Source organism: Condylura cristata, unplaced genomic scaffold (genome assembly GCF_000260355.1).
Source record: "Condylura cristata isolate star-nosed mole 26May11 unplaced genomic scaffold, ConCri1.0 scaffold00034, whole genome shotgun sequence".
Lineage (NCBI taxonomy): Eukaryota > Metazoa > Chordata > Mammalia > Eulipotyphla > Talpidae > Condylura > Condylura cristata.
In genome coordinates, this window is record NW_004567135.1 from 564,413 (window position 1) to 588,952 (window position 24,540).

At 51.3% G+C, this 24,540-nt stretch overlaps 1 protein-coding gene across 5 annotated transcripts in view; it reads right to left on the minus strand.

Annotated features, from left to right (window-relative positions):
- MON2 (MON2 homolog (S. cerevisiae)) overlaps positions 1 to 24,540 on the minus strand; it is a 58,502-nt gene that overhangs the window by 27,952 nt on the left and 6,010 nt on the right. For all 5 annotated transcript variants that reach the window (XM_012732431.1, XM_004692600.2, XM_012732429.1 and 2 more), the window contains 18 exons: positions 20,671 to 20,798; positions 19,700 to 19,831; positions 16,740 to 16,869; positions 15,964 to 16,061; positions 15,157 to 15,282; positions 14,154 to 14,348; positions 10,919 to 11,043; positions 9,942 to 10,078; positions 9,149 to 9,302; positions 7,336 to 7,568; positions 5,813 to 5,894; positions 3,868 to 4,052; positions 3,211 to 3,323; positions 2,805 to 2,909; positions 2,384 to 2,464; positions 2,224 to 2,297; positions 2,046 to 2,136; positions 189 to 290 (listed from right to left, as the gene is read on the minus strand). In XM_012732431.1, coding sequence (XP_012587885.1) covers positions 189 to 290; positions 2,046 to 2,136; positions 2,224 to 2,297; positions 2,384 to 2,464; positions 2,805 to 2,909; positions 3,211 to 3,323; positions 3,868 to 4,052; positions 5,813 to 5,894; positions 7,336 to 7,568; positions 9,149 to 9,302; positions 9,942 to 10,078; positions 10,919 to 11,043; positions 14,154 to 14,348; positions 15,157 to 15,282; positions 15,964 to 16,061; positions 16,740 to 16,869; positions 19,700 to 19,831; positions 20,671 to 20,757 — 2,250 coding nt within the window. In that variant the 5' untranslated portion in view covers positions 20,758 to 20,798. The remainder of the gene's footprint in view (positions 1 to 188; positions 291 to 2,045; positions 2,137 to 2,223; positions 2,298 to 2,383; positions 2,465 to 2,804; positions 2,910 to 3,210; positions 3,324 to 3,867; positions 4,053 to 5,812; positions 5,895 to 7,335; positions 7,569 to 9,148; positions 9,303 to 9,941; positions 10,079 to 10,918; positions 11,044 to 14,153; positions 14,349 to 15,156; positions 15,283 to 15,963; positions 16,062 to 16,739; positions 16,870 to 19,699; positions 19,832 to 20,670; positions 20,799 to 24,540) is intronic.

Genomic DNA, 24,540 nt, shown 5'->3' on the forward strand with positions numbered 1-24,540 from the left:
CGGCGCGGCGCGGGGCTCGCGGCCACGGTCACCAGCCGCAAGGGGCCTCTCGGCGACACAATCGCCGTCGGCCTCGGGACGGACAGGCAGGAAGCGCATCACAGTGCTCCGGTCACCTCACGGCCCAAACCACAGTCCAGGCGCGTCTCGAGCTTGCCACCCCGAAGCCGCGCCCTTAGGAAAGTTACCTCAAGCAGGTGGCCAGTCAGCGGTCTCCAGAGAATCTCTATTCGATGCATGTTAACCAGACCGGTTTCGAGCAACTTGGCGACAGCAAAAAGAGAGGGTTCCTGGGGGGAAGCACACTAGGTTTCGGCACTCCGGGGGCCGTCAGCGCACCTGGCGACGCTAAGAGCAGCCCGCACGCCGGGGCTTAATGCAGGAGCAGGCGGCCAAGGCCGGCCGGCCGGGAGGCTCAGGCAGCGGCCACTCGCGCTGCGCGGGAAGGAGCCACTGGGAGACTCAAAGTCAGGTCAGAGCAGACGAAGGAGGGCCGGCTGCTGACCGGAGGGAGCGGCGCGCGCTCAGACGAGCGGCCGGCGGTGCCCGGCCACGCGCTCCGTGAGGAGTCCAGGCTGTAACCAGCAGGCCGAACCCGCACCTGTGGGCTGGACGCCACCGCCTGGGGGCGCGCCCACAGCGGCCAGAGGGCGCTCTGCAGCCCGGAGACGCGCCACGCGAGGACACCCTCGGCCCAGACGCCCGGCCCAGCAAGCTGCGCCGGTGCCGGGCGGGGAACACGCCCTTCCCCAGGGAGCCCCAGTGGCGCCGGGAAACGCCACCGCTGGCCCGCGCGCACGACAGGCGGCCCCGACGTGGCTACGGGGTGGGGGTGGGGGTGGGGGCGGGGCGCACACAGCGGCCGCGCTCTGCCCGTTACCACAGGCGGCCCACGCGGGGCGACGTCCCCTCTTCACGGCCCCCTATGAAAGGACGCTGCAACTGGCCCGGCGCGAGGGCTTTGGGCCACCAAGCTCGCGCGGGAGCGCCTGGCAGTCAGCACACACGCGTGGGCGCCTGCGCAGGCCGCTGGCTCCCCAGCTCGGAGGTGTGCACCAGGGCCCTCAGCATCGCCTTCTGAGGAAGGCTTGCGAGCTCCTCACCACCTCCGCCAGACCCCTGGAGGATGACCGGTCGTGTAAAGCCACGCCTGAAGGACACTGACCGTCTCTGTCCGGAGCACTGCTCAAGTCGTTCAGTAATGTTGAGACAGTGTCTACTTCTTTTAACATCTGTATAGTTGTAATGATTTTATAGCACACACAGCAGAGTAACAAACTGCCCTAATTATACCTCAGATTAATCTTTCGTCCTATCAGCCAAGATGATAAGCCACAGAACATGGAATTATAATTAATAATGAGGCAGACAAGCTCATTTTAAGCTCTATAGTTAGATGTTAAACCGGTTGCACAGCTGCACTCTCGCTGTTACTCATGTTCTGGGTCTCTTCACTCATTCATAAGTGGTCAAACTGTATACAGTAACTTTAAAAGCAGAAAAAACTTTATACTAAATAATTTCTAAGATACAAATAAACCCAAGTCTTCCTTCCAGGTGCTAGAAAATAGTCTGAGTGCAGAAAGAAATGCTCCGAGCGTCAATATTCAGAATTACTATTCCTAGCTAAAATGTAACGTCCGGGTAGGAGCATCAACTTGACAGGACCAACTCACTACCTTCCACACCAACAAGGCCGTACGTCCTTTAAGCCTCGCATTGCCTGTCAGAGGCTGTAATTCTAAGTTATTCCTGTGACGTTGATAAGCCTCGTTCACTATATGGTATTGCAGTGGTCTCTAGAGAAATATTTCTGACGTCCAACACACAAGAAGCACGGCCCCGGGCTGAAGTCCTAACACACCTGGGACACCACAGACCCGACCGCGCTCTCACGTCCCCCACCCACAGCAACAACGACCAGTAAGCTCCGGGGGAGCTGTGCTCCGACCCGCACGCCGTTCCGGGGAGCGACTCTAGGCCACGGGGGCCCACCTGGTCGCCAAGCGAGCGCGACACCCAGACAGAAAGGCGGAGTACCACACCTTGTTATTTCCGCAGGACATATCCATTGCTTCGAGGGATAAGGAGCAAAGTGCGTTCATTAAATGATGCAATGACACATCATCAAGATACCTAAAACAGAAATGAGAAAAAAGACACTGATCTAAAGTCTAACGCTGTTCACAATGTTTCCATCAGTGCTGAGAAACCGGCTCTTACTGTGAGCTCTCAAACAGCCGCGACAGTATGCTGGAAATCACTGGCAAGTCCGTCATCACCGCTGTCGTCAGGACCTGAGAGAAGAATGACACACTGTGACGTGCGCACCCGGGCAGCGGGCAGGGGGCAGCGCCTGCGGAAAGGAGCGGCTCCGGCTTACCGTACTGGGGCCTTCCGCGGCTCGTCCGGGCTTCAAGGCACCACCGCTGCTTGGCTTCAACCCCAGGATCCAGACAAGATGCTGTGAATGAGAGACCAGGAAATCAAAGCATTGGACAGAACTACAGTAACTCTACTAACCAAACTTAGAAACCGGCACTGATTTCCAGTAACTAACAAGAAAGGGAACAGCAGAACTGGAGACGCTTCGTCACTAAAACCAAGTCACTACTATTCACACTCACACGGAACAGTCCCTGCAGCAAGCCCGGGCGCAGAGGCGAGGCCACCTGGAGATGCCTCCCGCCACCGAGCCGCGAGCCTGGCCTCTCTCCACCCTCTCCCCGCCAGAGGCACCCACGGGCTTCAGCTCGGGCGCCCGGACAGCACACCGGCACTGGCCCCGACCGGAGACGGCGTACCTGCAGGGTCGCCAGGACAAGCTGCCACGACGTTCCGAGGACAGCCCCGTGACAGTGTGCCAAGTTGAGCAAAGTCCTCATACACTGGATATTTTTGGAAGTTAGCTGTATTCGAAAAGGACATACGTGTAAGAACTGTCATGCATTCTTGACAGTTAAAAGCCTGTAAAAACAGCATTACATGTGCAAAAAAATTAATGCAAAATAAAAACAGTAAGAAAATAGAACTGGACAGTTTTAAAGAGAACAAATTCATCTGTTGTTAGCGTAGCTGGTTATGAGGATGTCAGTTACAAATTAACTAGAATCTTCTGAGAGGATCAGATGGGCGAAAGAAGGTGCACATTCACTCAACGGTGGCAAACGGCAGCAGGGCACAGGGGGCCTGGTGACCCGCCACACTTACCATTACTGTCCCCTGAGGCTGCACCGCCAGAGGCTGGCCCACCGCCACGACCTGCTGGTGAGATTCGCTGGACGGGCTTATCATCACGACATTCTGACCCTGGATGGAATATGCTAGAACACAGAGGAAACCTAGCTAAATAAAATGAGCGGACACAGTTGAGTTCAAAACAGCCGCACCTTACAGCGGCGTTCCATTAAACTGTCACCTGCTCAGCTGCGGATTACCGACAGCAAATATTTTAAAACCCAGCGGCACGTTTGTCAAGCCGAGCGTGAGAGTCTCTCAGTGACTTCTTTAAATTATAAAACTTTGGTAGATTTCACGAGCAAATCAAGATCAGGACACCAAGTACACGCACATTTTCAGCCTGAAAACTCAGTGAGAATACAGAAACACAGTCACAGGCTATGTACAAATCTGAATGCTCTCAAAGAATTCAGCCACCAAAATCTGCAGGGTAACTCACGCTCAGGGCGTGGGAGCGTTACCGTTTGTTCCATTAAGAGTAGTAGCTATCACTTTCCACATTCGGTAGTGGTCTGACAGAATTTCCAGCTTTACGTCTTTTATCCTCGGGGCACTGCTTAAACTCGGCACAGCTCCCGCCACTCAGACACCGTAACAGAGGTGGGAGAAGCCGAGGCCCGGGCTTACCCTTGCTGGGGAGCGCGGCGGCGGCAGCGTTGTTCAGCGCAGTGAGCGCGTAGTGGGGGGGCAGGGCGCCCTTGCAGACGGCAGTGATGAAGGCGTCTCTGGAGGTCACGAGGCCGAGTCTCCCGCAGAGCGCGGCCATCGTCAGTTCAGCTTTTAAAATGTTCTCAGTGGCAGCTTCATCTGTGCTGAAAAGTCAAATAAGATTATGTATTAGCTAGTTATTTTTAATTACCACGCAACCATGATCTAGAATTACTTCATGCTTTAAGAATACACAGAAATACCAAAATAAATATACTAAGAAGGAATTGTCTCTATATCTGAAAATTAAAATAGACAAAGGCGGTATATGATAGGTGCACACATTAGTAAAGAAAATGTCGGAGAACTCAGACGTATCTATTTTTATGCATTTACTTTTCTAAATTAAATCGGTTTCTATACATGTTACATCACGGTTCATCTCTTCAGCAATGTTTACCTTCCCCCGACGTGCACCCGCTGAGGGTCCCCTCCCCAAGTTCGCCCTGACACCTCACCAGCGCCCGGTGCCCCTCCCGCGCCCTCCCGCCCAGGTCTCAGGTCTGTAACTGTCTGTGTTCTGTATCATCAGTGTCTCCTTTGGCTCCCTGCACCCCTCCTGCACGTGAGACCGGCTAGCGTTTTGCTCTTTCCTTGTGACCAGCGGCTCTGAGCACGGCCTCTTCCAGCTCCATCCAAGTTGTGAACGGCTTGAATGTGTCTCTGCTGACGGCTGAGCAGAATCCTGCTGTCTGTCCCACGCCCTCTTGATCCAGTCATCTGTTTAGGCATCTGGGCTGCCCCCAGGTGGCACCACTGACAGTGGTGCTGCGGGGTGCGCCGGGTGGGCCCCGGGTGGGCCTGCTGGGTCCTCTGGAAGCTCCACGTTAGCAGCCCGAGGAAGCCGCACGCGCTCTCCACAGTGGCTGTACAGCCCGCACTCCCGCCAGCAGTGCGGGGGAGCTCCTTCTTCACCAGCGCCTCACCAACATGTTGGGTTGCTAGCCCGATGACACGTGCCACTGTGGCCAGCGTGAGGTGGCTTCTCGCTGAGGTCTGACTGGCAGTGCCCTGATGAGGAGGGACGCTGCGCACCTTCTCATATGCCTGCTGGCCATGTGCATTTCCCCTCTGCAGAAGTGCCCTTTAAGTCCTGCTGCCCATGGGCTGCTGCACGTGTGCTTTGCTTTGCTTTGCTTTGCTCGTGTATCTTTGTGATGAGGCCCTCATCCACTGCAGGGAGTGCCAAGATTTTCCCCAGTCAGTGGGGTGTCTGCTTTGCCCAATGTCTCTTTGGCTGTAAGAAGCTTTTCAGTTCGATGTAGCCCCCGTGTTTACCTCTTCCTTTACTAAGACCTTGTATCTAACTTGAAACACCTAAGCTCCAGGGGCCTCCCTGGTGGCACAGGAGTTAAGGCTCAGCACCAGCACGGCGCGACTGCAGGCCCGGTTCGATCCTGGCCAGGGAGGGACCCCAGGGCAACAGGCCCCTCCTGTCTCCCCGCTGTCCCCTCAGCCGGGGGCCTCAGTGGATCTGCCTGCTCTGCTCCTACTCTGTCTCTGGGGTGACCTCTCACCCCCCTCCTCTGGCCTGCACCCCAGTTCTTGTGCACATAAACAAAAATAAATCTTTTCAAAAAATATTTAAAACCCGTACATTCCACGATTCTGGAAAACATCAAGTAAACGGAATAGCATCACTATCAGCAGTAAAAGCTGCGCTCTGCCGGAGTCCAGACGAACAGGCGCCCGGTTCCACACCGAAGGCTGCGGTGGGAGCCGGACCGGGGTGGCCGCCCACAGCCACGGCCGCACCCCCGGGACTCGCGCCGGCAGACAGCCCGGGACCACCCCAGCCGGCCCCTCGCGCGTTCGGCCCTGCCACCGCCACACGGAACACGCAGCGCGGCTCGCGGCCCGGTACCTGGCGTCGAGGAGGAGGGAGAGCGCAGCAAGCAGGCCGCACCAGCAGGCGTTCACCATCTCCTCCCAGACGGCTCTGCTCGCTGCAAGGAGAAAGACGCAATGCTTAGGGCAACGACGTCGCAGCGTCGACAGGGCGGCACCTGCAGACGCTCCCTGGTCACGTCAAATCCATGCCACAGGCCCCAGGAGCTCAGTCACCAGACACGAGAGCTGATATGTGAAATACATCACAGCTTAAAACCCGCTCCTTGCCTAGGACTAAAGCCACCTAAGAACACACTTCAAAGCATCAGTAAGAAGGTGCGTGGGTGCAGAAGTCCACCGAGACCTTCAACATGCACACCACGTCGCCACACACAGCGCGCACCCAAGGGCTGCGCCCTCGCCCCACCCTCGGGCCCCTTCCCGCGCCCCCTGCCGGTGAGCCGGCCACGTCGCGGTGGGCAGGAGGCGGCAGCACGCGCACTGGCCGGCCGCTGCTGGCCCTGCAGAAAGGAATCCCAGGTGTCAGTTCAAAACGGACCGTGTGGTCCGAAGAGCGGGGCCGGGTGTGGCTCCTGGTGCCAGACAGCGGAGACCTGGGGGCTCGGCACGCGGGCCCCGCCTGCACCCGCGGCATGCTCGCCTCGTGCGTGCGTTAGTTTCTGGAGCCGGTCTCCCTAAAAGGAGCTGGGACTCCTCGTACCAGTAAGCGACTGGCAAGACGGAAAGTCCAGGATGAACTCGGAAAACCCAAAATCCAAGATGACGCAGGGACGTGCTGCGGTACCGGGGCGAGGCCGTGCTCGGAGGACGGCAGCAGGCCCTGGAGGCCGCCAGGGGACACGGAGCTGGAGAGGCAGCCCCACGGCCACGACCGGCGGCTGTCCCACCAGACAGTGACCAGCACAAGCTGTGTCGCTTTGACTCCAAACCAGACTCTGAAAATTCACACCGGGACTAATAAAGAAACAAAGCAGGGAGCGGCCCTGGACGGGGCACCTCACTGTCGCCGGCGCTGAGCCCACTGCGGAGGCCAGGCGGCGCTGTCGTCACCAGGACGAGACGAGGGGACACGGCGCGTCCCACCGAGCTGACAGCAGTGGGCACGGCCCTGGCAAAACACCTGCGCTGAGCTTACTGACGAAGACGCAAAACTCAACCAGCCTGGCCTGTGTTCCTCCACAGGCCGCAGTCGTGTGACTCCAGCACGCCCCCAGCTGTTCCACACGGAGGAGCGTCAGCAGCGCGAGGCTCGAGCCAACCGTGATGCGGCCAGGAAGGCCAGCAACGGCCACGCCGCAGAGCTGCAGCGTTCCCGGGCGCCAACAGCGTGAACACGAAGCAGCGAGGGCGTGAGGCGCCGCGCCCGCCACTCGCCTCAGTCGGCTCAGGACAGCGCCGGGAGAGCCGGCGCGGAGAGGAGACGGCAGGCGCCAGCACGCGGGGCGGGGTGCAGGGGACAGAGACGCTGCTATGCTGACGACTTCTCTGCACTGTCTCAACTATTCAGAGTTAACCAAACAGAACGGGGTAGTGTACCTGTGTCCTCCTCCGTTCGGCCTGACGCGGACCGCAGTCCTGGCTGCTCTGAGGACTGTGCTGCTGAAGCCGCTGCCTCGGGGCTGCTCCGGCCCCCCGTCTCCACCGCGCCCAGCTCTCCTTCGATCAGAGCCGTGATCCCACGCACAAGGTCCAGCAAACAGTGAAAGGCCACCGACATGGCGTAGCCTTCCGGGATCGTCGGGGGCTCCACTTTGTCCAGCATCTCCAGGCTGAAACGGGGGAATCAGAGGACAGCGAGGAGCCAGAGTGGTGAGCACGGCGCGGCCGCCCACACGCTGACCGCAGAGGGGAGCGCCGCCTCGAGTGACCGGTCCCCGCGCATGCGCGGGTGCTGCGGCCGAGGCCCCCCACACGCCGCCAAGAGGCCGCGGGGACCGAGGCCCCGCCGCGCGCTGACTCTTCACCGCCGCCCTCCTCCCCCGCCGCCAGCGTCCCCATGGTGGACACATAACACAGGGTCAGGCTGAGATCACGTGATGTCTCCATGTTGACCTTGGTACTTCTAAAATAAAGAGCTATAAGCCCAAATCCGCCCTCGGAGGGGAAACGCACATGCGCTCACGTGCCCACAAACCCCTATGAAATACCGGAGACTCGATCTCTCACCAGTCACAGCCGGCCAGGCGTTTACTCCTGTCTTAACTAGGGAGCACTCTTGTTCCCCCCTTCCCCCTCCAGCACACATCTGCACTCTCCTCTTCGTCGTATTTTCTCACAACCTTCTGTTTCCACCTTCACTTTGCTCACGCCCAATCTCGGGTCACCTGTCCTTCAAAGGACGGCCCAGTGCCCACGTAACGTGTTCACTTGTACATTTACTGACCGACGCGACCCTGAAGTGCGAGCTCCATGACGGCCATGACGGAGCTTTGTTGGTTTTTTTTCCAACTTACAAACGAGGTGAAAGGTAAATATGACAACTACACGTGTCTGCTTCTCAGCTTGGTAATTTGCTATATTCAAGTCTTTACCTTTCATAGCAAAACACAGGTAACTTTAATATCTTTTAAATGACGGGGGGTAACAATACATTTCAGTATAACGTTTCTATCTGATATAACTGTATTACTATTTTTAGCAAAAAAGCTGCAGAGGACATTCCACTATGGTGGTAACAATGCAGACAGAAAACACCTACAGATTTATCACTGACACAAATCAGATTCCACTTTGTATTCTGTCTTGATTACTGTCACTCAGTGTTTTAACTATACATACAAATTAGTCAAATCAACTGCCTCACAGCAACTGTAGAAATGCTAAGCCTGTATTTTACTAAAAATTAAGGAAAATCTAAGACCACATTTGTTCAATTGAAATGACTAACTCACTGAATATAGTAAGTTCTGCCTATACATTAAACCCTAAAATGAAATTCGCTGAACTTGGAATACAAGGTTTATACATAGAAAACCCAGAAAGGTAGGTATGGCACTACCCCCAATTTAGAGATAAGGAAACTGAGATTTTTTAAAAAGGTAAATTAATTTACTCTATGTAACTCGTATCAGCAGATCTAAGACCAAGGGGCCTGCAGTCAAGACACATATTCAGAACCGAAGTTGTGCGGTAAAGAACCTACTCTGCCTTACAATGCCACTAGCAGACCAGAAATAGTACAAAGGAAACAGCCTCGAGACAAAATTCTCAAGTGCAGCAAAAGAAAATTGGTTCTAAAATGATTTAAAAACACTAGGCCTAAACTTTAAAACAGAAAGCAGAGGAAAACGTTTCAGGAGGAAATAGCCCGCCAGTCTCAGCCTCACAAGTCAACGCGGCCACTACTTACTACGTGGCCTTCGCGCTGCCTTGGACTGTTACCGTCAGAATGGGTATCCACGTTCCTCTGTACTCAAAGGCCGGCAGCAAAGTCACGCCTCCACCAATACCCAGCATCCCTGAGCTAGCCGGTGCCGAGACGGGTCCGCCTGAGTTATTGTTTCCTGTTAGTTAGAGGAAGAAAGCAAAAACCACTTAATTACAGAATTACGAACAAAAAATAAAATCCAAACACCTGGTTAGTTTTTAAAAATTGTGCTACAGAAACACATGTGCACAAACAAATCAGGACAAACCCTGCCGTGGCTATCAGAACCACTCCCTGTTTCCCTAGAACATCATTTCTTTTTCTATAGAAACAGCACTTGTAAGTAAAACATGACAACTCTATAATCTGCCTTGCATTGGGGCATTTTTATCAGAGGCGGGAATAAAAAACAGAGACCGCTCTTCAGACAGGGCAAGGCGGAAGGCGAGCAAGGCAAGAAACAAGACGGACTTCCCAGCAAACGCAAACCAAGTCCCCTAGTTTGCTGCAAGTCTACAAGGCCTTGAAGGGGAGCAAAGACAGACTCAGGTGAAGCTTTTCCTAAAATGAAGATGAGCGTCTAGACGCTTGCCCCCTGTGAGGAAGGGGAGAAACACAGCTGCGCCGTGAGGGACATGACTGCAGCGCAGGTCTCCACTGTCAGCCTACCGGGCGCCTCACGTTCCTCTAGTCACACAGCTCCACGAAGTGCTCTCTCCCAACAGCGCGCGTCACACACCGGGGCAGAGCAGGAAAACCAACTGAAAGACTGTACCCGCTTGGTTTGCGGTGACGGGGTTTCCAGCAGGAGGGACGAGGAACAGGGACTGGATGAAGGACCCGAGGGCGTTCACGATGTCACGCAGCACCTTGGTGGAGTGCTGCTTCATGTCGTAGCACTGGCAGAAGGACCTGCGGGTCGGCGCACGTGTTACCGGGAGCAGCGGCTGCACCTCGAACCCCACGAGGGCCGCACAGGCCAGTCCCAGCGCCCCTCACGCTCACCATGGCCCACTGGGCACGGCCGCAGCACTCGGCCTCCACGACAGCCGTGCCGCTGACCCCTCGGGACGGGCACCTATGTTCCCCAAACCCTCATGGTTAATTTTCTGCCATTCTCTGTTCGTAACCCTAAAGCGTGCTCAGACTTACCCTCTGGATACAGAAATGAAACTGTCTGCTCTACGGAAAGAAAGCCAACTTCATACTTGAGTGGCTCTCCCAGCTCAGGACAAAGGCTGGGACTGAGGTCAGAGCTGGAACACTGACCTCTGACTCAGTAAACTGGACCGGGGTTGCTCAGAGGAGGTGGATGTCTCCTGGGGTGGGGCAGGAACGACCACTACGGGGGCTTCCAGGAACTGGAGGGGTGGGCAGAGGAGGTCAGCACCTAACAGCAACCAGCCCGGCTGCAGAGGTCCACGGTAGCTCCCCCAGGAGCAGGCCTCAAGGGTGCCCTTCACTGGAGCCCCGACGCCTGCACGGGGGCCTCCCGAGAAGGCCGCCTGTGCAGGCAACTAGTCCAGCTCTTTCCTCAGGACGCTGCGGGTGGCTGCGGGGGCTCTGCTGACCAGGCCGGAGGAACCCACAAGCCCAGTCCCTGCAGCCCAACCACGGCAACCGCTGACCACGTTCTGCCCACCTGGCACTGTTTCCACAGCCGCAAACCTGTCCTCCTGCCTCCCCCCGAGACCGTTCCCTCTGCCGGGACAGTGCTGCGTGCGGGGCCAGCGCCCGCCGCTGAGCCGTCACCTGAGCAGCTGCGGCTGCACACACAGCCTGTGTATTGACTCCACCGCAACAGCGCGCAGCCACTGTGGCTTGTCTGCGTCCAGGAACTTCACCAGGAGGGACAGGAATATCTCACATTCAGTTACCTAAAAAGTGTAAGATTATTTTAGATTTCTTGAAGCCAAAGATAAGGACTGTAAATTGCATTCTTACTAGTGCTAACCAATAAGGACAAGCCAGTAACTTAATCTTTTAACATTCAGGAAATTAAAATTCTTAATGGGGAATGGAGAAAAAGAAGGGAAGAGCAAGTGTGTGGAGAAGCCACAGTGAAAACGCCCGGTTTCCTCGGCACGTCAGTGGCCTGGGAGGCAGCGCGGCAGCCCGCGGCGCCCTTCAGCTGCAGGAAGGGCAGGTCGGGGGGCCCGCGGGGCGCCCCGTGGTTCTGGGAGGGCAACTTCAGGCTGCCTCTGCCAGGCCGGCCCTGCCCCGCAGCCCTCTCCGCCCTCCGGCTCCGGCACCCGCAGGGAAGGCTGTCTCGGCAGTGCTCAGGGCACGCCCACGCCAGCCCGCAGCGCCCAGTCGACCGACAGGCGCTCCCGCGAGCTCCCAGGCTGTGTGGTCCCCGGCCGTGCAGCGAGGGGGCCTGAAGCCAGAACACACGCGAGGCCTCGCCGCGTCCTAACAGTTGTTTCTTTCCCAAGCCAAGCAGCAGCGCTGCCAGGAGGCTTCGCAGCAGCCAGGAGCAGTCCCAGGACAACCCGCCCTGCCCTGCCCTGAGCACGCTGCGGTGGCCAGCAGGGAGCGCCAGGGGAGAGGCCCATCGGCCGGGCCGGCCCCGGGCCCACGCGGGGTGATGCCTCCTCCCCAGGAAGCCAAGTGAGAAAAATGTAAGAGTAAAATTGTCCCCTGGACATGATGAAATGCCAAAGAAATGCTTTTCCTGAACAGAGTGACCTCCCTCTAGGTAAGGGGCTTCCGGAACCACGCCAGTGACTGGCGGCATCAGCGGTTTCTACGGAAGCTGACATTAGTACAGCTGGTTCCAGGCGCACCGCCCGCTTCAGAGCGAAAGGATGTCAACGTGGGCGACTGCAGGCCTCAGCTGGGTCTGAGGCCAGAAAGGGAAGCGCCGGGGGTCCCCCCAAAGGCATCATTACCGCAGAGCGGGCGCGGACAAGCACCTCCGCTCCCAGCGACAGTGACGACGTCACAGATGAGAGAAACCTCTTACTGCAGCTGCTAAGATCTCAGAGCCCTGTGAGGAGCCCGAAGCCTTGCTCCCCTCTCCCTTCCTTGCCCAGGGCGGGCTGCGTGTTCCGGAAGCCGCTAAGGACATGAGCTGCTCCCGAGGGCGCTGGTGGAGGTCCCTACTGTCCCTCCGTCACGCTTCTCCCAAAGACTGTGGCCGCAGGAACACAGGCACAGGCCAGGGCTGCCACCTGCGGCCTAAGCTCACGCTGATGACACAGGTACCTGGACACTAGCATGACGGGCCAAGAGACGCTCTCCGAATCCTACAGTCCTTCGGCACCGAGTCGAGACAGCGGCGATCAAGAGGCATCAAGCCGTCTTGGCAGAAATTCCAATCACAATAGTGCATGAGATCACGGGTGTTAAAGGTAACTATTTGAGGGCCGTGTGTGTGTGTGTGTGTGTATGTGTGTGTGTGTGTACAACAAAGGAGCGTAGGCCCAGCAGTGCAGGAATGAGAGAACTCACCAGCGGCAGAGTGGGGAGCAGACACAGACCTCAGTGAAACGCCGCCCCGGGCGCGGCAGGCGAGCGGGAGAGGCCTGTGCGCCGGGTGTGGGTAGTCCCCGGCTGGGCTGACCTTGGGCCACAGTGGTGGCAGCGCCAAGACTCGCCCTCGGCCGCCGGGGAGGCCCAGTGATGGCTATTCCACTTGAGACAATGAACCAAGAGTGCAGAACATGTCATGCAGGGTCCACTTCTCAGGGGTGACTAGGGTCACCCACCGAAAGATGCTAGTAGGTAAGAACTTTGGTTAGAGAAATGTCTGTGCAGAAGCAGAAAGTTAGTTGGACAAGTCAATTCAGTCCCACTGGATTCCAGAAAAAAGAAGCCAAAGACAGAAGAGAAATGTAAATGCCTTAGGCGCTCACATGCCCCTTGCAGACGCCTTCCTCCTGAGAGATCTGCCACTGCCTAAGGGGTCCGCAGGGCAGAAAAGCAGCTCGCGCCAAAGATGAAGCGGGAAAGAGTATGCCACACTGGCTGTGTGACTGTGACCTCCTAGCTTCCTGGTCACTCTGGATTCAGCAACAGGCACTTCAGTGACTTAGTCATCTTCACCACTGAGACACTGGATAGAATGACATAAGCTGGATACTGGGGAGAAATCCTAATTCTATAAATCAGTGGTACCCCCCAAAATAGTCCTTGGACCCTTGGGGCCCCTGGAGCCATTTCTGGGAGTCTGCAGGCAAGACGGTTTCCCTGGCACCAAGACACGAGCGGCCGTGTCCACGTGCTGGCAGTGCCAGAGCGGCAGTGCCGAGCTCTCCCCGCTGCAGGAAGCAAAGCAGCGACCACCAGCCAGGAAACCGGACCAGAATGCGACATTCTCCCCCGGAAACAGATGAGCTCACAAACCTTCGAAGAGGGGCTAAGGCCCATGTTCCTCCAAGTCTTCTAAAAAGTCGAAAAAGAAGGCGTAATTCCAGATACCCTGAGTGAGGCCAGCATTTCCCTAACACCGAAACCAAACAAGGGCAACACAGAAAGGAAGTTTACAGCCCCATCTCCCCGATGAACACAGATGCAAGATGCTGAACAAAATCTCAGCCCCAAGTCCGACGAAGCTCAGCACACACAAATCCGCTATCTTTCTATATACTAAAAATGAGCTAGAAAAGGGAAAAATTAAGAAAGTGATCCCAAATGCATAAAAAAAATTCAATAACTAGGCATAAGCCTAACAAAAATGGCCCTCTCTGGGGGCGCAGCGGGTTACAGCACAGCACTGAGAAGCCAAAGCCGCTTCTGCATGAGTCCGATCCCCGCCTGCCCCGGGGGTGACCCCAGGGCGCGGCAGACCCCTCCTGACCGCCTGCTGCTCCCTTCAGCGGTGGACTTCGTCGATCTGCCTGTCCTGCTCCCCGCTCTGTCTCTGGGGCATCCTCTCACTGCCCCTGCACCTCTGGCCTGTACCCCAGTGCTGTGTGCATAATCTTTAAAAAAAAAACACTGAATGCAATTATGTATATAAACACATAAGAGAACTGGTACTTACCAAAAGACTATAGAACTGCTTAATCAGAACAGATACTACTCTCAGCAAGCGCATGCAGATAGGGAAATACGGCTTTTCAACTGGCGCTGGAGAAGATGAAGTAGTGGAACCTTGTCTGAACTTGATATTCGGAGAAAACAGCTTTATCACAAGTGGGCATACCCTTTCTTTGAGGAGGAAACTGAATTCCTGATGCTATTTGCAAATGTGAAAAGAAAGAAAAAAAATCAGAATTAATTTGGTGTGTGCTTAAAGCTTCTAAAACAATTCATTACTATGTACAACTTCTTAGTAATCAGGAATAATTTAAGTTTACAGCTTGTTTTAGTTTACATAAAATTCTGTAGTACCGCACTTGAGAGCTAAGATCAAAATATTTACTTTAACAAGTTTTAAAAAGAATCCAAATTGAAGAGAAGCATTTAACAATTTTAGATCTAAGTGCAGCTTATACCGGGGATTTTAATTCTAGAAGGGTATTAGCAATGAAAAATACAGAGGCCAGAAGAAGACATATGACCGAAATTCACAGATAAACCACTAAAGTGGGGGGAGGAGAACCACACGCAGAGTCAGCTTGGACTCCGGTGTCTTACCACCAAAATTTCTTCTTCTTACTTTTTCCCCATTTAACTTTGTTCGAACACATCTGGTAAAGCACATTAAATTCACTGAGCACCTACCATCTCTTTTCCCACTGACATTCTTGGAAAGCGCCACACCACACATAAACCACACAGCCAGCAGCTGTCCCTCCAAGCCGTCAAGTGGTGTGGGGCAGCCCCAGTGCCACACCCTCCTTCGGCACAGATCGGGACGTGACAGACCAGACAGTCTCTCAGATTCCTTCGAGTATCAACATTTCAAAATGCTAGGGAACTGTTAAGATGTTGTGATTAGAATTCTCTGCATCTTTCAACTGGGAAAAAGAGATGCTGCTGTCTTGACAACGATCTACGGACACTCTAAAGGTTAATGCGGCGAGACGCCACCAACGGCTTACTTGTAAAAAGACTTGTGGAAAATCATTCAGGACTGACTCGAGCAACTCCAGGCCGAAGGTCCGCGTCATCTCTGTCATGCCCACTAGCCAGTAAGGCGCGTCGGCGTTGACCAGCTGGCAGAGGTCCTGAAAAGGCAAGTCAGCAGCGCGCACAGATGCACACACGCAGCTGGCACGAAGTGCCCTTTTCAAGACTTAGGCTTGATAAAGCTGGAAAAGTGCTCTGATAGAGTCGTGGTTTTCACTCCTTAAAAACAGTGCAAATTTAAATTCTGACGAACTGCACAATTCACCATCTAACTAACTTGTAAAGAATCGTAACTATCAACAACATATGGAATATACAGTTAATCTAACTTTGCTTTGAAGAAAAATTACTTAAAATAATCGTTTAGTTCAAATTAATAAAATTCACAATGCAGATGAGTGTGAGTTGACTTTAAAGACTTACTGATGACAAGTCACGTGAAATCAGGCATTGGTACGACAAGCTATGTTAAGCAGGCTAGAAGTTTTCGCTTAAATTTTCTTTGACAAAGGATTTATTTTGTATAGTCAAGCAATCCTAATATAACTATTTTCTGGTTCTGGGGTTCAGTTTATTTTATTCTCGTAAAGTAAAATATAACATCTGATCATGTCAATTAGCTATAGGTGATCTGTAATGTTTTAGAACATTTTTGAAATACCACTTTTAACCCATTTTTTAATCAACACATTAAAAAGTTAAATCAGACATAAATGTCCAAAATAAAAAACTCATACAAAACTGTATTCCATGAGAATTCTCTTTCTCAACTCAAATACCTGAAAAAGCATATACGCGTCTTTAGCACAGGGTTTGAGAGTGCTGACGGATCTTCTGTTACTATTTCCTTGGATCAGAACTGGTTGTTCTACAGTATCTACAATCAAAGCAAATGGAATTTAGGAGTTCACAGTGACCTTAATAAATCATGTTACTCTTTAGCAGGTTTATTTAAAACACTTACTTACAGAATTATAAACTTCCTAAGTTCAGGACTATACTTCAAAATAAAAAAATACTGGAAATCGTATTTTTAAACAACTGTCATTAAAAAACGACTCTCCACTCTCTCAATTAAGTAGAATTAATGTAATTGTTGCTCATATGTCTGATTTTCTCAGTCTCCCATTCTCCAGTCCCTTTACTTTATGGTTTCAAAATGGGTATGATCTTTGAATGTGCCTTTACATAACAAGCAAACGTGAGAGTTTAGTGCATAGTGTTCAGTGAACTCCTGGTCTTTACAAACACACAGCCAAAGCTACCACTCTACCATACCAAGGTCATGAATACGTAAGAACATTCAAACCTGGAAACTGCCCGTTTTACACTCTATAACTCTATAGTACTTAAAGGATAGAAAAATGAAGAAAAATAATCCGGACTTCGTGGAAATATTGGAAAGGCCCAACAGATTAAGAATGCCTAAAATGTTAAATGTGAGAAACCGGAAGTGTTCTGCTGAGTTAGGTGGCCTAAGTTCACGAGGCAAAGGCGGAAAGCCGTGGCTGTGGGAACGGACTCCCATAGAAAGGGAGCAACTTTCGCCACTTACCTCGGTGTCTCTCATCCTCAGCAACCATTCTCTCAAAAACAACAGTAACAACCTGTCGAACTGTAGCAGCAGCCGTATTATTCGTGATATTATCTTTTGTGAAATGCAGTCGAAAACAAAGCACAATCGCCTGAAAAGAATTGCACCAGGTATGAGATGGGAGAAGAACATGCACATGCTTCAGTGTCTGATATATCTGAAAATTAAATCATTTAGATGTGGCTGTTTTGATTGCAGATATTGAAAAGATGTGCCCCTTTTTATACAATGAAACTACAAAATGCTTAGTTTTGTAATTACTAAACTCTGAGTAAATATACAGTCATAGAAGATTGAGTAACATGAAATGTATCTTTTACAATTCAGTTATTTTAACATGTATATAATATTGTGAGTTTATTTCCCCAGAAACACTAACAAGTCAGCAAATACGCAAAGCTTATTAATCACTAAATCATCTGGAAAATACCACATAAAACTCTGTAGACTATAAAGAGAATACAATTATGTACTTTCAAGTTACTCCTTTTTTCTTTAGAGTCAACTTTATTAAGGAGTAATTTATCTGCGCTAAGCTGGATCCCTTCAAAGGACCCGTGTGATGGGTCTGACACTCGCCATGAAGTAGCAGCACAACACAAGAGCACTTCTCCCCGGAAGCCCCTCACGCAGTCTGCAGTCCGTCTCTGCCTCTGCCCTGGGCCCTGGCACCCACTGTCTTGGCACTGCAGGCTGCCTGGCATTTCCTACGATGTCACACAAATGGGGTCCTTTGCGCCTGGCTTCTCTGGCTTACGACCTGCATGGCGGTGGGACCCCGCCTTTCCCCTGTGGTGCTCTGTGGTATGACCACACCAGGGACACTGAGCCATCACCTGCAGCTGGACATGTAGTTTTTGCCAGTCTTTAGCAGCTGTGAATCAAGCCACTGTGAACATTCACACAGAAGTGTTTTCATTTACGTCAGTTACATACCTAGAAGCTAAGTAGAGGTTAAACTTTTGTAAGAAACCATTGTTTCCCAAAATGGTTTTATAATTTTACATTGCTGCTAGCAGTGTGGATGAGTTCAAAAGTATTCCATGTTTTCAACACTTGATCTGGCCTCACTTTTCGGTCTTGGCAATTCCAGTGGGGATGCGACAGTTCCTCCTCCCGGCTTTCACCTGCTCTGCCCTGGTAGCTGACCACCCAGGGCCACGCTCCATGCAGTCACCTGCCATTTCGCGAGCTCGTTCGTAAAGCCCTGGTTGAAACTGTCCACCTTTACTGGCTCTTTGTCTCAACAGTGAACTACACTGGCTTTGTGAATTCTAGGAACATGCTCTTACCCCCACTCTGCCTTCCCTGGCATATCCTGAGACATTTCTGTATGTGGAGGTCTCTATGCGCCTCAATTCTGTACATTTACACAGTTCAATTTTCATCTCAAAATATTACGTGTGCAAATTAACCAACATACTAAAATAAATCCTGTAATCAGTTCTTATTTCTTTATGTCTTATAAAATTGTAGGCATTTGTACCAGAGAAGTCATTTGATAGCTAGGAAGCAAGAGGGACTGTACCGAGCAGGTATGTATGAAAACACTGCAGGTGCCCGGCAGACAGCCGGAGCTTCTCGACTGAGCCCCTCACGATGCCCTGCCCTGGCAGGCAGAGGACGGGAGCTAGGGATAGTCAGTCCCTTGAGAAGCTTCTGTCTGTGCCTAAGTCTTTCATCTTCCTGTCCCTCATCAGAGAAGAGGCCCCCTGCCCTACTCTCCTGCTCTTTTCCTAATCAGCGAGCCAGCACTGCCCCCACCCTGATGAAGTAGGACATTATAGTCTGGGGGGCGGAGGCCTCATGCAGCTGGATGGTTACCGGGGAATGTGCCCACCTCACCTAGGAATTCCAACTCCGCCCTTATTGCTGAGGGTGAGGTGCCCCGTGAGTCTGCAGCGTGAGACCCCACCGTCCTCAGGACCCACGTCCCAAAGCACAGGGCCACACTCCTGGTCCACTCCATCACTCTGCAGAATTACAGCCATATTCTCCTCACAGTCGCTACTAAGTTCAGCGCTCCTCCGCTAACCCATTTAATGCTGCTCTGGTAGTCATCAAGCCCAAGAAGAACCCAGGGGGGCAAGGGTGATGTCTCATGCCCTGACACTACATAAAAAGTATTTCACACAGCAGGTGAGAGATTAAAAGAATGAGCAACTTAGTAAAACATAATTGCAAGTAAGTAAAACATCAGGACATAAGAACAGCAAATGAGTAACCAGAAAGAACAGATCAGCTCTGGAGAGAGTCTCCCCTCAGCCAATGCGACAGTACAATTTGCTACTCTGTCAGCGTGCTAAAAGTCTGCAAATTATAACATCTATTGAGATGGCAAATTCCTTAATAATAAGCCATTAATTAAAGACTGTCCTTCATATTTTCTCTACACTTCGATCTTTAAAAATACTTCAACTTCAAAAAACTTTAAAATGAGCAAAATAAGCAAAGGCTGTTGTGCGTTCCACAGAGGGTGAGTGGGGAGGAAGTGAGAACAGTCGATCACACAGCAGGCTCATCTGGCATAAATGTCAGGAGAATGCTGCCGCTACTCAGGGAAGCAATTTGAATGAAGTACATGGCGGTGTACTGCATCCGTGTGACATCAAGCGCAGAAGATGTGGAGAGCAGCACTGCCCGAAGCCCACTGTTCTCCCGCGCCGCCCTCCTCCTACCGACTGGTGCTACTCTGCCCCATTTCCTAGTCCGGCCTACGAGTGCCCGCTGCACCCACCCACGGGACTGCTCAGGCCCCGCGCCGGACACCACTCTCCCTGGGTAACTGAAACACGCACGCAGCGCCCAGCGCCACACTGCAGGGCGACGCTCGGCTCTAACAGCCCTGGGCTTGGCTCTTTCGGCCAGCAAGCGGGTTCCAGCGAGGCCCGGCCGCTGAGAGCCGTGGCGACGGCGCCTACCTTGGACAGCGCCTCGCCATGGGCGACTGTGCTGGTGGTCAGAAGGACAAGGACTGTCTGAAGAAGCTTAAGTTCTTCCAGGCTATTTTCCATTAGCTGCCAAAGCATGTTGATTATGTTTCCAGCTGCAGTCTGTAAAGTAATAGTTTAATTATTGGCAACAAGTAAAACACAGGTGATTAGTCCCTAAGTGAAAAATAGCATACAGCTGAGTCGCTTGGCGAGCATTTCTTGATCAAAGTAACATACTGGTGTTTCCAGACCTACACATCCAAAGTCATGACTCTCCACTAGTTTGAGACTGAAGCCAAAAACCCAAACTTCCTTAAAAGGTAATACCCCGAATATTTCATTTAGGTATTAATGAATATCGGCACGTACAAATTAACTGTGAGCCTACTGTTATTTCTTATATTTTATCTATATTATTACCAAAAAAGAAGTTTAGCTTAAATTAGCAATGCATCTATAAACGCAATAAAACCCAACACTTAGACAGAAGAAGTCACCACGTCCAGGAAGTACAGGGCGGAACACAGTTAAGGCAACACTACCGCTCTGAAAGACGCGCTTTCAGTGAGGAAAATGCTGCCGTCATAAAGTTAGGTTAATAGAAGACAATGTATCACTTCAGATAATCCAGAAAATAGCTTTTCCCTCCCACCTTAAAAAAAAAATGTAAGAATATATACAGTGTCTTCAATGACGCTGCAAGTCTGCCTGGCTCCGGAAGTTACCATCTAGACTGCTGCACTGTGTGGCTTCTCTACAGGTAACAAACTACTCCGTTTTTATTTATTTATTATGAGTGCTTAGTAACAAGACAACTAGCAATCTTTTAAAATTAAGTCATGTCCTTTAAGCACAGTGCTGGTGATGAAAATGTTTTACATTCAGTCAGTTTGATTCTCTTTGTCAAAACTCCAGGTTCAAGTCTTATGTGCACAGCCCAGACAAAATCTTGGCGTTACCTCAGACACAACTTCATGTGACATGAGTCTCTGGATAGCGGCCAGGCACAGCTGCGTGATCTTCGGCTCCTTGGTCCCACAGCCCATGAGAAAAGGCTGCACAACTTCTGAGCTGTTCTCCTTCAGTGCTTTAGTCAGAACACATGCACAACAAATGAGTAAATCCAATTTACACACAGGATAAGTTTTTAAAATAATTGCAACCTATAATGACAATCCTTTATCCAAACAAGTGAGTTAAGACACCGACTACCCACCCCTGCAGCCGCCCCCACGCCTGTCTTGACACTGTCCTCTGGCTCCCTCCCCTCCTGCTAGTGTTTAGCTATGCGAAGGGCAGCAGCTCTGGCCTGCCTCACAGGGGCAGCAGGGGGAGGGGATTAAGAATTCACACTCCAGAACCCCCAACTATACTACTGTATTTAAGTACAGAGACCTCTTAGAATTTTATTAAGCCTTGAATTTACATAACCCTAATTTCTTCCCTAAGAAATAAACACATTAAAGACTATTCTGTTATTACTGAAGCATGACTTCAAAGTTATCAGATGTGCGTGCTCTTATTCCAAATCTTAATTTAACGCCTTCAAGCAATTCTTTTAGAAGTATTAAAGTAACTACAAAATGTAAATGGTTAGAAAATACACACACTGAAGTACATGTAATTACATTTACAAAATAAAGTTAAGTCAATACAGATTCCCTGAATGGCTGCAGTGAAATGGGTAAGATAGGTCTGTCATCCCAGGGGAATCCATCTGAATCGCCTGAAGCTCCAAGTCAAGAGAACATTATGTCTGGATACTTGATATGTGTTTTCACATATTTCATCAATTATTTTTTTGAGGTTAAAATTGTAGTAAAGACAGACAAGTCTAAGTCTTAGCATGTTTCCAAATGAAAAGTCCTCCAGGATCATCATTAAAAGTGAAAAACCAGGCCCGCCAGCCCTCCCTGGTGGCGCAGCGGGTTACAGCACAGCACTGAGAAGCTAAAGCCGCTTCCGCACGAGTTCGATCCCCTCCTGCCCCGGAGGTGACCCCAGGGCGCGGCAGACCTCTCCTGGCCCGCCCGCTGCTCCCCTCAGCAGTGGACTTCGTCAGTCACCCTGTTCTGCTCCCTGCTCTGTCTCTGGTGAATCCTCTCACCACCCCCGCATCTCTGTCCTGTACCCCAGTTCTGTATGCACAAATACATCTTAAAAAAAAAAGTGAAAAACCAGTATCAACATGAATTTTATCATTAAATCCCCACCCACTTTCTCCCAAAGCTCTCTTTATAGTGAGGTAAATACATACTACAATTTCTTACATCATATTCTGCAAAATTCCTCTGTATACCAGCATAAAATTACTGACTTAAGAAGTGCTAAAACAGCAGAGATGACAAAAGATGTCCAACATTAAAGAGAAACATCAATTAAAATAAGGATCATTTTCCTGCTCAATTATCAATAAGAAACTTTAAAAAATAACAACCCTGGCAGGATGTTACGAAGATACACGTGGTCCATGTGTAAACAGTGTGGAGCAAATTCCAAGAATATGTTCACGTCCTTTAACGATTTTAATTGTAGAAATACATCTTCAGGTAGTAATTCTAAGCACCGAAACATGCCTATGGTGAACTAAGCTGCAATCATTTGCTAGAACGTCACATAACAATTTCTAAACATCACCAAGTGCCTGAGGCGGCAGCGGCTGTCCGTAGCAAGGACGCAGGGCAGGGAGGCCGCGCGAAGCCGCCTGCGGGCTGCAGGGCCCCCGCCACCTCGTCTCCACCCTTCTGCCCAGGTGCGCACAGCGCTGGCCGCGCGGACTCGCGCAATTTCGGGATGGCTCGGCGGCAGAGACCGCGGGCGGGCGCCACGGGACCCTGCGGAGATTCCTATCGAAACACGCAACACGTGACTTCCCCTGCAAACTCCTGCCGTCACCTGCTCCGGGAGCCAGACGACGGCTTCCTGAAGAGAAGCCGGAACTAGACCGGGCGAGTTTGCACCTCCTGGACGTGTTTCGTGGTCTCCTTTACCCCCCCACACACCGAATTCACCTGCCACCCAACCCTTGCCAGGCTGCAGGGCTCCGCTCCAGGCCCCGGGGAGGCAGGGGCTCGCGTTCGCCTCCCGACCAGCCTGCTGCGTCTCCTCCTTGGCATCATCACACTGCCCGGGGTCAGGGTCCTCTCACAGGGCCATCTCCTTCGTGGCCTGCGGCTGGCGGACACACACTGAAACGCGTGTGCCAGCACGTCACAACAAAACCAAAGAGAACAGAATAACAGCAGAGGCGAGGCAGGCGCTGCTTGCCGGCGGACCTACATGTCCTGAGCACCCTTGAACGTGCTAAAACCAGCACCCCGGGGAGAGAGATCCAGAGTGGCGCCTGCCCCAGGGAGTCTGTCATGGGACAGGAAAACGTCCAGCAAAACAGTTCAAGAGCCAGGGGCGCGGCAGGTCAGGCGAAGAGGATGAACGGCACAAACACACTTTTTCGAGGCCCTTTCTTCTACTTCAGAGACTGCAGGTGCGTGACATCACCCTTCTTTGTCTCGCTTCCTCCTGCTTTAAGCCTGTGTATTTCCTTACTAAGAATGGTGCATGATACGCTCTGCAGATGTTAGTAAAATATCTCTAGTGTGTGTGTAGATAAAGAATATTAAATAAAATCAGCAGACAAACTACCTTTTAATGTCAGAAGAAAATACAAGGTGTTTTCTCATTGCTACTTAAGAGATCTTTAAGTTACAGGACCATGCTGATAGGAAAAAGGTGGGAGCACTGTGTAAGAAAGCGACAAGTCACACACAGTAAATGCCCCAGGTAGTACTGACAGCAGCTGAAAGCAGCCACGGGTAAATGTAGCTTACAGTTTCGAACAGGCGTTAAAGATACAATTTTAGGGTGAACTGGGGATGGGAAGTCCATGGGGATTGCAGCTGAGATGGAAAAAGGCACAAACAATGTAAAAACAAACTTTTATAATAAAAAAGATACAAACCTTATCAATGCCCTGTCTATTTGAAGCTGGGATAATGAAAGCAACCTACAACGTATGATTGTCAAATAGAAGGTTAAGGCACCTGGCCTTACCCATGAAAACTTAGCGTCGCGACCTCTCACTCGCTCAAAGTGACGGCATGTGGCGCGGCACCGCCGACGCCCGCACTCGTGCGCGGTGGACAGAGCAGAGAAGCACGAAAGCAGGAGCCTGCCAGCGAGGGCAAAGCAGGGGCCGATCTGCAGTGTGGAGACCGTTCTCTTGGAAATTACATACAGGAAAGCTCAAGTTGCCTACAATTCTGTGCTGTGCGTCCATAAGGAGAGCAGTTGATACTAATTAAGGCGCTGGTTTTCACAGCCACCCTCTAGGTGTTTTGGATGTTCAGAGATACCTGGGATTCAGTAATCACGTCGACATCCTATCTCATTTGAGACTTCCAAATCGATTACACGAAAGCAGTGGACTATAATCTCCAGCACCAGAAAGTAACTACTCAGGAAAGAAAAGTGAACTAAGTTTTTTCTTTTTGTAAGTAACTGTATTCTTAAGTAGTTTAGAAACTATATTTTGATTGGTTTTTAAACCTTTTCCTTGTTCCTACAAGCCACTGATTATCAAGACAGCAGAGGTCTATAAATCTATACATTTTGGGTATCAATTGCTACAAATACTTGGTAGAAAAAATGCAGAAACAAAGTCTAAATGCTAATATACCTCTTCAAGTACAGGACTCTGGGACTATTAAAACTATTAATTGTATATGCATAAAAGTTGGTCTAGCTTGATCTGAATAAAGGTAAATGATTAACAATGAAATTAACATCTCACCCATAGATAAAACTCACACTAAGTTGGACAAGATGTTTTT